The 13,903-nt window shown below is 33.3% G+C and overlaps 1 protein-coding gene across 1 annotated transcript in view; it reads right to left on the bottom strand.

Moving 5' to 3' along the window:
* The window catches only part of LOC129218398 (furin-1-like), a 101,043-nt gene that overhangs the window by 25,510 nt on the left and 61,630 nt on the right, over positions 1 to 13,903 (bottom strand). Inside the window, exons 12-13 of the mRNA XM_054852649.1 lie at positions 9,986 to 10,308; positions 3,848 to 4,005 (exon numbers count right to left, since the gene is read on the bottom strand). Of these exons, the coding sequence (XP_054708624.1) occupies positions 3,848 to 4,005; positions 9,986 to 10,308 (481 nt within the window). The remainder of the gene's footprint in view (positions 1 to 3,847; positions 4,006 to 9,985; positions 10,309 to 13,903) is intronic.

The following is a 13,903-nucleotide window of genomic DNA, read 5'->3' as shown; positions in this document are numbered from 1 at the left end:
CGTTCACTTGAACAATGATACGCCATAAAGTTTTGCGTGAGGTTTGGAAAAAATGCAACCGAAACATTCCAGATGCTGCAAGAAGCCTTCAAGGACGATTGCATTTCAAGATCACAGTCTGGGAAATGGCACAAGGCATTCAAAGAGAGCCAGGAGGAGGTCGCCGGCGAACCCCGTTATGGCTGTCCCCCCCCCCGGTAATCCCTCACCACCTTACAGTCTCTACTTAGCTTCATGTGTATTCTTTTTGTTTCCGCGACTCGAGAGAGAGAGAAGAAAGGAAAATATTGGGGAACCTTGGGAAACATCCAACACCATGTTACAACGTTCCTGAGAGGCATTACCTTGGAAGAGTTTCAGGGTGCCTTTCAGGCGTAGCAAACACGTCTCTGCAAGTGTATTGATGCAGGAGGAATGTATTTTGAAGAATATTGAACATTTGTACAAATTACGATCAATAAATATATTTTGCCAGTAAATGCTCATTACTTTCATAATGGACCCTGTATAATACTTAAAACTTTCTTTAAGTGCTCAATAGAATCGTGATATTTACAAATTTGGGCTCAAAATATGTTTTTTTCCGTAATTTTTACAGAGTACTAGTTTTTGTGAAAATGACAAATATTTGAACAGAAATGTTTGCTAACATATTTTTCCCAGCATAAATTCACTAAGACTTTTTCTTTTCTGAAGAAAATAGCTATATTTCTGTCTCTCTTTTCTGTAAGTGTATAAATACACTGAATTGTCAAAATGCCTGGCATACACATTTGTATGTAAATATGTATATAACATAGGTAATGAACCTATCAGATAGATGTGATTCTATCAGAAGTTCCTATGTCAGACGACAAGCGTCTGGCAAGACTTTTAGATCGAATACTTCTGATACAATTACAGGCTATCATGATTTAAGTGAGTTTGAATGTAGTGTCATAGTTGGCGCACGAGAGATGTGCTATGCGTACTCAAGGTTTCTATAAAATTCAGATTTCCTCTTAGGACCATTACTCAAAAGTACCGTGAATGTAAGGAATCTAGTAAAACATCGAATTTTAAGACATCACCAAGGTCAGAAAAAGATTGAAAGAATATGGCCAAAGATGGCTGATGTGGATCATTAAATGTGACACATGAATAACTCTCCCTCAAACTGTAGCAGAATTAAATGCTGGAGCATCAACAAGTGCCAGCAGGAAAACTATTTGATGAACTATCAGGGATTTGAGCTTTCGGAGCCGAAGACCAACTCTGTACCATTGTTGACTGAATGACACAAAACTTTACTCCTCACCTGGGCCCACCAACACTGCCATTGAATCCATGACAACAGGAAACACATTGCCTGGCCAGTCGAGTCTTGTTTCCAATTATATTGGGTAGATGGAGGTGCAGATGGACATATGGAGACAACCTCATGAATCCATGGATGCTTCATGTCAACAAAGGACTGTTCAAGCTGGTGGATGCACTGTTATGGCATGGGGTGCGGTCAGTTGAAGAGATATCAGACTTCTGGTATGGCCAGATAATTATTCAACACCTAACAGATACCTAGAGATCTTATCCAACTAAATGCACCCATTCAAATCCATAGTGCATTCCAGTGGACTTTGACAGTTCCAGTGGGACAGTACGTCACCCCACATGTCAGGGTTGTTACAGAGTTGTTGGCTACAGCAACTCTTATGTATTTAAACACTCCTATTGACCACCTGAATCTCCAGGCATGAACATTATTGAACATATCTGGGATACCATGCAACGTGCTGTTCGGGAGAGATCTCCATCACCTTGCCATTCTACAGATGTCTTTATTGTAATTCAGGATTCATGGTGCAAATTACCTCCAGCATTACTTCAGATTTTTGAAGAGTCCATGCTATGCTGTGTTAAAGCATTTCTACAAGCTTCTGGAGGTGCAACATGATATTAGGAAGGTACCAGTTATTTTGGCACATCTATATACAAATATATTGACATAGGCAGTGAAGCACCGTTAATGCATTTCTCGTTTAAACGTACTTATCAATAGTATGTTTTTTAAGATGGTCCCTGCAGAGTCTAATACAGATTAACATATACCTACTATACATTTTTTCATTTATACGCTTTCTTTATGCTGTCCTTTTAAAACGTATAAACGGTGCTTAACTGTATAAGCAGCAGTCTCTCAAAAATCTGAGTCTTAAAATTTCAAGATTTTACTAAATTTGAAGTGTTCTAAAATTTTAATTTTCCCCTATCTAGTAGGAACTTTTCGTCACATCAAGAGAGTCTATCCTTTTAAACACACTCTCTTTTAAGATGTGGCGCTTAAAAAGATAAAATCAACAAAAAAATTAAAATTTCTATGAGTTATAAAATCACTAGTACATTATAAACTAAATGGAAAAAATTTGATTTGAACAACATGCTACTTGATCATACACAATAAAATAGAAGATATTTTTAACAGCTAATAAAAGATTGCAAGTGAAATCTCCAAATTAAAATCTTTCCTATTATATAACTTCTGTAACTGCATACAGTATACAGGGTGTTCTGTTTTAACTTGCAAAATCTCTATTTTCGTAACCTTTAGTCCTAGACGCATACTTCCAATTGCAAAAATGTTCAAAATCAGAAGCAGAGTTAAGATTTTGAAAGTTTGAAGCAAAAATGAAAACGAGTCAAAAATTACAAAATTTAACTTTTTATACAGGCCCTAGGTCCCCTAACTGATCTTTAGAGAAATAATCTCCATTGAAAACTATTATTGACACAAAAAACTTGACATTTGTGCCACCAAACTTCAGGGAGATATTCCAGTTCAAAGTTTTAAAGGACAATACAGAAAATAAGATTGGAACTTATCGCCTTTTCAGAAGAATACCAGGTTGTCAAAGTAAAAAAAAAAAAACAAGGTATTTATATTTTTCATTGCTATTCAAAATTTTATGCAAATGTTATGCCGTGATAAGCAAAAACACATCGCAAAACCTTGAACAATTTGAAAAACCACTCTGCACACATATAGTTTAAAACACTTATTAACTGGTATATTTTCCCCCAAAAGTGTAGTGTAAGTCACAAAACACTAATTTTCAAATCTCTGAATATTGGTTGTACTAATTTCAAACTTTTTGTAATGAATTGTTTTTCAATGGAGATCATTTACCTAAATATAACTTAGAGGACCGAGGGCCCGTATAAAAAGTTAAATTTTGTATTTTTTTTACTCATTTTTATTTTTGCTTCAAATTTTCAATATGTTAACTCTGCATCTGATTTTGAACATTTTTGCAATTGGAAGTATGCATCTAGGGCTAACTGTTGTGAAAATCGAGGTTTTGCAGGTTAAAATGGAACACCCTGTATAATAAAAAGGTATTAAATTCAGTATTGTGACCAAGTGGTTTGAGATTTTCAATTAAGTATTAAAGAAAGATTTAATGATTCATAGTGATTAATAAAATGATGATGAGAAAATAACTGTATAAGAAACAAAATTGATTTGTCATAACAAATTTGTAAAAAGCTTTTTTGGAATATCAAATTACAATCAAATAGGGAGAATAATTTGCCTTCTGACATTTTCATTGTGTTACGAGAAAATATACCTTTTCTGGAAAAACTTAATTACAGAGAAAAATTCCTTTAACATTTTTCTTCTCACATCTACGAAATTAGACATCAACATGGTGGCTGTATTCATAAACTATGGAATTTAGAAATGACATGAGGGTGAAAAGAGGGTAAGATTTTAAACACATTTTTATACCTACATAATGAAAACATTTATATTGTAATCCTTCCAATCTAATCCTAGAAATACTTAAAATTATTTTACTGAAAAACTTACTTCTCGACTAGAGGTGATCTTATTCAACCCACGCGTAGGATGAGCTCGCTCTAAACTTGAATCCAATATTAATCCAACTACTGGCTCTTTCACAGTGCTGGGATTAAAAATTTTCTTTTCAGTTCCATAGAAAACAAGCGTCCAATTTGTAAGCTTTCCTGAAAGCACATTTTTGCACAAGTTATAGACGTTTTCTTCCTTCAAATTACAGAGGCATTACTGATACAATTTCTGTACTCCCCTTATTCTGGTTTGCCAAGCACAAAAATGTGGTATCTGCAGTGGCGCTCAAAATGAGAAATTCATTATTAAAGTTTTACAACTTGATTCTTTGATTTGTGACTTAAACTAATGTTCAACTCTTGTTAGTCGTTTCCTAAATAATTGATCAATCTCAGCGGTTCCCAACCTTTTCCTACTAGCAAACCCCTTCCAAACTCCGAAAGAAGTTGGTGAACTCCTTGGGTACTAGGTAATAAGTAACAAGCAAAAAAAAAAAAAAAAAAAAAAACGCGTGCACACACAGCTACATAAAGACAATAAAATTTATGAGATTGTTTTTTCAGTTTGATGCTGCTGCATAGTTTAAAACAAGAACGAAAACATAATTGCAAAATATAGAATTACAAATATTGCTACGAACTAAAATGATCGCTAAAAATGAATGCAAAACAAATTCATAAAAAGAAAAAAAAAAAAAAATGCAGTGGTTATTCTGTGTTGAGCTTCAATCAACTTTGAAAAAATTATGAAAGTAGGATATTAGTGGGACAAAGAGGCTCAAAGTTTGGTTAAAATTTTTCTAACCCTAGGGTACATTTATCTCTATTATCACTAAATCAGAAGTCAATTAAAGAATGATCTTTAAAAAACCTTTCAGGGAACTCTTAGATTAACTAAATGAACTTAAACTCAGTAAAATGAGAAACATAAAGGTTTAAGTGTTCTTGAAAAGGACTACTAGCCTAGCTGTTTGATAAAGATTTACTGCTTACATTAAGTGTTTGATTGCTGAAGAATTTTCTTGTAATAATGCTTTAAGTGCAGAGTAAACTGCATATATTGAAAAATAATAGCAGCATCTATTTTCATTAAATGCATTTAATCTAATTTTTACACAAAAGGTAACTTTCAACAAAACAAATATTGTTAAGCTCACCCACTACAAGAGAATTTTCTACACAAATTTCATAAATTCCTTATTTGCATATAGCTCAAATTAAGTTGCGTGGTTAAATTCCATTGATTTTTGTTTTTTTACCACGTAAACCTCACACTGCCAAACTTTCACCCACAAAAATTTTCTATAATAATTAATTTTTCATATTTTCTGTGGTTTTTTTTTTTTTTTTTTGTTTGTTGCTATCCATTCTTTCCCTTTTTAGAATACAATTTACTATGAGCTTTATTGTCGATGTAGTGTGAAAATTATAGCAACAAACAACAGCGTAATCACACTGACACTTCTATGCATTTTTGATTCAACACAAGAGAAGAGCGATAGCTCTTTGTCAGTCTCAAATGGTCAAGAAACTAAACATCGAACTATTTTAGATGCTCGTATATGCTCCATGCTTCGTGTAACGTTTTCATCAAGTTCAATCAATCTTTCCGATTAAAAGCTTCTGAGAAAACAAACGCTTTCAAATTCTTTCATCTGAAGACATTGTACTCATAAGTAGAACTTTTTCAGCATGGCTTCAAGGGTATCACCTATCATTGTCAATGGAAGCGCTAAAACCGGCACTTTGCAATGAGACTAAATTATTTAAATGTAAAATATGTCAGGAAGTATGCAAATATTTTTAAGCTAAGAGTATCAAATGTATGAGAGACAAATAAATAAAAAAGGAGTAAAATTTGTTTGAAACTGCTTGAGCATGAAACTTCATCAGAAAAAGGCATGTTAAAACTCCGTCATTACAATATTTTTTTTACACACCCCCTAAAAACCTCTCTCAAATCTCCAGGGTTCCTGAACCACCGGTTGAGAACCACTGATCTAACCTATGTAACTACATATTTTTTTTTGTAAAAGTCTTTATTTTAACTTAATGAATGCAGTTACGAAAAAAGTTTCTCTTTAATAATGTTTTCATATACTAGGTTCACCGTAATTTCTAGTCATATTTAGGGGTATCTGCACGGATATGACAAAAATAGCTTCGTAAAACATGCTTAATGTATTATTAAATAATATTGAAAATATCTTCTTTATTCGGCTTAAAATAGATTTAGCAATCATTTTATTTTGTAAATACAATTCTAACAGAATCTGCCCTCCCAAAAATATTATCTTCAACATTTCAGACATTTACAATTGGGTAAACAATAATAATTTTGTTCTCTATATTCATTAATGGAGTGTATTGGTTAGTTTTGACAGCAGATGATACTTTAAAACAAACATGGACAGATAGAATAAGTAAAATTTTTATAAATGACCATTTATGTTAGTCAATATTTATTTTTTTTAGATTTATTTGCTGAGCATGAAGATAATTTTGACAGCAGACGAAACGTAAACAAAAATATAATTGGCTGTAGAATGAAATGCTTTTTTTTTTTTGTAGAACAGAATTAGATATGAATACTTTATGTGCATTTAAATTTTAAGAACTTGCATTTTAAATAAACATTAAAAAAGAAAAAGCTGAATATTTATTTCAACATTTATGCAAGATCATATTAGCTTTTATTATTGACCTAAACCAACCATTCAATTAATAGGTAAACTAAATTTTAGTACTCTGTTACGATAAACTGCTGCATTATAAAATGCTGCATTAATAAAGTATAAAAGTTGTAACTACATAATTACTAAGGGAAAAAGGAGTAACTGTCCCAAATACCACATTAAAGGTTTAGTATTTGTCACTTACATTGAAATATCCTTAGCAAATTATGCATAATATGCAGATAAAACTTTTTTCCTAAAGCTGTTTTACATATTTTGAGTTCACTCGCCAAAAAACTTGAGATTTAGGTAAACTAAAACACTGATGACCTTCCAGTGACAATTACTCAATTTTGATAAAAGGTGCAGATACCACATCCATACTCAGTAAGCCAACATTACACCCAATTATAAAACATATGATCTTTTGAGTTTAAGGTTTTTTAATTGTAATAACTTCAATAAAAAAAATTCATTTAAAATCAACTGGTCATAAGTAGCGAGAACTTTGATGATGATTATAGAGATATGCAAAAGTCACTGCGGAGGCATGAAAGGGTCAAGTTCTTCAGCACAATGAAATCATTGCATTATTCACCAACAATCACTTGTTTCAAAACATTTAAGGTAGAGTACAATGATATGCTGAACACTGTGGTCACTAATGTAAACTTTGTCATAGTCAGACTCTCATATTCAGGACATGAATTCAAAACCAGTAACTTTGATATTTGCAAATCAAATTAAATTAACTGTGGAAAAGTTTGAAGCATGTTATTTGAGCTCCAACAAGAATATTTTTCGTGAAGATTAAAAATATGCTTTTATAGCATACTTTGATGAAGCAAAAAGTGACAAAGCAAGGACTCATATCTTGCCGATATAGTTGCAAAAATCAATGACACGAATTCAAGGGCAAAACAGCAGAATATTTTCTTCCATTCACAACAGAGAAACATTTCAAAACAAATTTTACACTGGAAAAACAAATTTCAGCTGGGCATCTCAATCTTCCTTACAATTTCCTATTTTAGTGAAGATTGTACCAGCAAGCCCTCACTCTTTAATAAAATCACAAAAAGGATTAAACAACCATTTGAAAAGTTTTAAGAACAGAATTATCTGACATATTACTAAAATTAAAATGGGTGGGGTGAAGAACAAACTGAGTTTTTATCTTCTTTTTGAAAACAATTTTGAGGCAGTAAAACTTCCAGTTAACTTGAAGGTTGAAAGACCAAACATTGGAAATTGACATAGAATGCATAACAAATATGACTGAGTAATACAATGTCGTCAGTACTGTTGCTTTTCCATCAACCTATTTGTGAGACAGTGCAATATCAGCTTTGATTGCAGTAAAAACTACAGATCAAATCTGACTTCAGTCTGAAAATGACATTATACAAGCTGTCATGAGCATGTACTTTTTGATGGCACATAAATGAACCCAATTAGAGCATTGAAAAGAGTCATGAAAAAGATTGAGAGCAAAAAGGTTGGGTATGAGTTATGGGACATACTTGTTCCAGAGGAAAAGAAAATACATTATTATTAATAAACCAGGACTGCCACACTCAATTCTGGGAAAAAAAATTCCTTGTCTTTTCCTTGAGTGAATATGCAGCATCACTAACGAGAAAATACTCATACTTGTGTAGGAACATTAGTTTCATCACAGGAAAGCAAATAAATAAACATAAATAACGAGAAGTAATAAAACTGATTAAAACTAAACAATAGCATGGAAACTTTTTGAAAAATTTAAATATAAATATTCAAAGACTTCTTGTTAACATAAAAAAGCACAAGTTAAGTAGAACAAAACATGCAACTAATATCAGGCTCTCTAAATTAATTTACATTAAATTAAAGACGCATGTCAAATAAATCATTATATAATTGTTATTTTTATTAGATATTTGAATATTTACTTGGAGCAATTAAAAATAAAATAGTTAAAAAAAAAAAGTTAAAGGGTTTTTTTTTTGGTAGCTTACATATTTTCAGCATTAATTTTTGTAACTTTTACTGATTTTACAGTTATAAGTTTAATTTTTTCTTCACCTCAAGCTAATTTTAGTGTTACTTTAGTATTGTATTTTTTAATTATTATAAATAATATTTTCCTTTTTGCTGCACATTCTTCTGTTTCTCATACATGTTTAGTATATTGAAGTCTCTTGGAATCTCCTGAAATTGGAACTTCGAAGACAGCACCATAAAAGAGTCTAGTACTGTATTCTGTTCTCAGGCTAATAAATAATAGAAATCCATTTTCCACAGCTGCATTGCCATGTGATGCAAATTCCCAAAGATACGGAGATTATTTTGACTGCAGAACATTATAATAAAAGTTATCTAAACCAAATTTTTCATTAAAAAATGAATAAATTTGTTCTGTGTATTCAGTATCAAATTTTCCAAGAAAATATTAGACTGAACGTCTGCATGTCTAAACAAACATGCAAAAAAAAAGAAGATAAAAGAAAAAAAAAAGGAAAAATTAATTTGAATTCTGAAATTTTGAATTCAAATTATGTTTTTCACAATCACGAGTTGCGACAGGACCCTACTCATTGGTTACTACCCTACTCACTTGTTTCTAGACACGGCTCCTGTCCCTCCAAGCCTATCTCTCCTCTTGGGCGGTTACGTGTGTACAGTTGTGTATGTGTAGGCTTTTGTGTGTGCATAGATCTGTGTATATGCACGTTGGCGAGTGTGTATGTGTGTAAAGACGCGTGTGTGTATGTGTGTGAGTGCGTATGTGTATGAGCGTGCATGTGTGTAGGACATGGACGCCACCGACTAGGAGCAGCTACCGGGGGACGCAGTCGCGCCTGCAGGCGACGGTGGGGGTTGAAAAAGGCACGGACACCAAAGACGGTCAAATGAGAACAATAAGCAATCGTGATTGCTCAAAAAAGAGCGAGAATAATATGAGTAGAAGAAATTAACTTCCTCAGTTGAACCACCATGCATGGCTTTGTTTCATTTTTAGAGTCGTCGCCTTGATCTCCTGTGAAACAACTGTAGTACACTATAACTTCGATTTAACGATACCCAATTTAATGATTTCCTCAATTTAATGATACATTTCACTGGGCTGGATTTGACTGCATTGAATGTCTGCGCTCCTTGATTCAAGGATAACTTTTTCCAGTCCTTTGATAATTGTTAAATCAGGGTTATGCTTTAATTGCAAATTTTTGGAGAAAAAAAAGCATGAAATTCCCTGCATTTTCCAGGCTTTTAAGGAAAAAATTCAAAATTTTCTTGCTTGAAAATCGAGAAAATTTTGAATTTAGTTCTTTGAAAATTTTTGAATTCCCTGTGTTCCAAGTTTTCCATACATTGTGGCAACACTGTTATATCATTACATTATCAAAAACATCAAATGTTTCTAAATTACATCATTACAGAAGTTATAATTATTTCAAAAAGACGAATTTCTTTACCTGGAAGAGTAGTTTCTACATTTCCAGCATTGATAATATGAAGTTTCCAAGTACCCCTTGGATTCTCTCCCCAAAAATGAACAGACATAAAAGGCCAATCTTTAAAAGTACTGTCCTGTTTATCATGAGGTCGCGGCAACAAAAGAGAAGATTTTGTTCCAGATGGAGAGATTAAAACTATATGCAGATTTCCTCTGGGATGAAAGCTGAGAGTTATGTAAACTTGAACATGCTCAAGATAAACCACATAATTTCTTTTATTCTTACATGCATCAGTGCTCATACTTGTTTCCAGCTTTTCGCCGTTAACAGCAGGAATTACGCTGAAAAAAGTTACATATTGAAAATAAAATACACTATTTTATTAGACATCATATATAAAGGTAATGTTGTACAAAACATGGAGGTAACATGAAAAACACATTGAAATAATCAGAAACATAAAATTCAAGCACAAGTTAGAGTGCGTTCATGCAGTTTAGTGGTCAAACAACAACACAAAACACAATATGAAGCTTTAAAATAAAAGTTTCATATGTTTTAACTTTTGCTAATTACTCCTATTTATTATGTTTGTTTTAGAGTCAAATTGCTCAAAAAGAAATAAATGCACCTTGACAAAAAAATAAAATAGTAAAATTAGCAGAAATTGTTTTGATATGTAGACAAATTAAGCATGCACATTTATGGTTGACTCTGAACACGGCCAGTAAACTTCTTGTCCCTCAACTTTTTTTTAGTATATTTCACTTTGAAAAACCTGGAAGGCCTAGAACTACACTCTCAAGGCAAGGTTAGGAAATAAAAATTTGCTACTCTTCCTCTACACAACTTCCTTTACAAAAAGGTTGATAAAATATTGAACAAAGTTAGTTGCATCATTCATTGCTTCTGAATTGTTCTTCATTCTGATCTTGGAAGTGAATTTTGAAGTTATTGAAATTGTTATTGCATTGTAATATTGTATGCAATGTTATAAATGATAGAAATTTAGTGAAACGCAAAGGTGGAGTACTTAAACACTTGGAAATTTTATTTTTCTGCTTAAAATTCCACAACTTTTATAAATATATTTTATTATACATTAGAGGGTGGTTCAAAATTTTTTTTTCCTGCTGCAGGCCAAGACCCCCCCCCCCCCCCGCATATTTTTTTACATTTAGGTAGATCCCTCTCTTAAAATTTCAGCATTCTACTTTTAATGGAAGATAGTGCTCAAACACCCTTCATTTTTCTGCTTTTTCTGGATTTCTTACAATTTTCGAGTTTTAGGCTAAAAAGAAGTTTTCCATAAAATGGATTTTTTTTCAGTTTTTCTGATTTTCCAATACATAAATATCAGTTTAAATAATTAGAAAGTTTTTCATCAGTTTGATAGCGTGGTAAAATATATATATATATATATATATATATATATATATATATACCGTATTTTTCTGCGTATAATCCGCAGATTATCTGTAAAAAAAGGCAAAGTTTATGAGGTGCAGATTATACGCTGTCGCGGATTATCTGTGATTTTTTTTCCCTTAACACCAATGCTCCGGATAGAGAGCGTATGCCGACTCAATGTTGTTTATTTGACATTGCTTGCATGTTCCTTCTTGCTGCCTGCCTGTATGTTGATTATTTTATATTGCTTGAATGTTCCTCTAACGCGATTCAGGCCATGTAAAATAATCAACATTACAGTGAATTAGGAAGCAATTTGCGCAAGATAAGACGATTTGCTCCTTTGTCTTGACTCTGTTTTTCAAGTAATTAGCATACTTAATCTTGATTTAAAGAAGAAATTATTATATATAGATTATATTTCAGATTAATTTTGATTATGCCTTCAATGTAATTACCTTTTTATGTTTTTAGTTTAGTTGCTCAAATGGTATGTTAAGTTCAAACTTTTTTTTTACATCCTATTATCCGCAGATTATACAAAGTTTTTTTTTTCTTCAGGCCGATTTTAGGACCTGCAGATTATAGGCCGCATCCGGATAATACGCAGGAAAATACGATTAAAAATTGAAACAACCCCTACTTTTTTACATTTATATATATATATACACTGGTATAAGAAATTAAGAGAATTTTCAGATATGGTCAATTATTGCCAGCACTACTGGGCTGATTTTAATGAAATTTAGTATGTACATACATTGAAACAATGTGCAAAACAAATAACCGTCCAAGATTTAAAATACATACGCATCATCATAAATAGCACTCGTTAGAGTTAGATGGTATGAAACAGCGGTTGCAAAATTGAACAACAATATGGGTTAATGAGGGTATGGCCCCCTCTAACAAACTTATAAACCTTGCAGTGTGTCTCCATACTTGAAATGAAGTAATTTATGGGATCCTAAGGGCAATTGTTTCCACTCATTCAACAACGCTGTTTTCAGACTATGGATGGTTCCCAGAGAGGTGTTGCGAGTTGCTATTGCTCTCCCGAGAGCGTCCCAGACATGCTCTATAGGATTGGAGTCTAGAGATCTGCTTGGCTAAATTCTCCAGCGAATATCCTCCCCTTCCAGAAATTCGTCAACCAGAAGAGCTCTATGTGGCCTTGCGTTAACATCCATTAAAATTACCTCAGGACTAACAGTACCTCTCAAGAGGTGAGCATAGGGCTCCAAGACCACATCTCACTTCCTCGCAACAGCTAAAATGCCTCTCTCAAAGACGTGGAGGGGTGTATGGCCACCCAACATGCCTGTTCAGACCGTCAAACCACCACCGTCATAATGGCCAATTTCGCGCATATTGGAGGGTAGGTAGTGGTTTCCTGCTTCTATCCAATGATAGTAGGACAATAATAGTCGGTTAAGCTGAACCGGGAGCCACTACCTGCATTCCAATAACCGCGAAATCAACCATTATGGAGGAAGAGGTTTGACAGTCTGGGCAGGCATCATGTTGGATGGCTTCATGCTTCTCCATGTCTTTGATAGAGGCTCTGTTACAGTTGTGAGGTATAGGGATGTGGTCTTGGAGCCCTACGCTCACCTCTTGAGGGGTGATGTTAGCCCAGAGTTAATTTTAATGGATGTTTACACAACACCACATAGAGTTCTTCTGGTCGACGAATTTCCTGAACGGGAGAATATTCATAGGATAGATTGGCCAAGCAGGTCTCTAGACTCCAATCCTATAGAGCCTATCCTATATATGTCTGGGCTGCACTCAGGAGGACAATAGCAATTCACAATACCCCTCCGGGGACCCTCTACAGTCTGAGTATAGCGTTGTTGAACGAGTGGAAAAAATTGCCCCAGGATCCCATAAACTACTTCATTTCAAGTATGGAGACACACTGCAAGGTCTATAGGTTTGTTAGAGGGGGCCATACCCTCATTAACCCATATTGTTGTTCAATTTTGCAACCGCTGTTTCATACCATCTAACTCTAACGAGTGTTATTTATGATGATGCATGTGTATTTTAAATCTTGGACGGTTATTTGTTTTGCATTGTTTCAATGTATGTACATACCAAATTTCATTGAAATCGGTCCAGTAGTTCTATAAATAATTGACTAAATCTGAAAATTCTCTTAATTTCTTACACCAGTGTATATACTTTCCTAAAGTTTCATCGCTCTACTCTCATTAAAAGATAGTGCTCAACAACTTATTTTCTTTTCTTTCTATTCTTTTTTTGCGTTTAATTTCATTATTTTCAAGTTTTAGATCAAAGACTCTTCTCCCACAAAAAGGATTGTTGTTAGTTATGATTTTTCAATATGTAAGTACTGGAAAAAATGTTTGGGAAACCATTTTTATGTGCTGTGTCCAACAGTGTTTTGTTTAGATCCATCATCCTCAAAGTGCAATTGCCTCAAACAATTAAAAAGAACCTTTTTCACCACTGTCATAAAACATGTTTTATAAACTTTAGACAAAGAAATTTGCTAGTATA

The sequence above is a fragment of the Uloborus diversus genome, chromosome 3, assembly GCF_026930045.1.
Source record: "Uloborus diversus isolate 005 chromosome 3, Udiv.v.3.1, whole genome shotgun sequence".
NCBI lineage: Eukaryota > Metazoa > Arthropoda > Arachnida > Araneae > Uloboridae > Uloborus > Uloborus diversus.
Note: the sequence above shows the minus strand (reverse complement) of the source record. Positions and strands in the feature narration are given on the sequence as shown.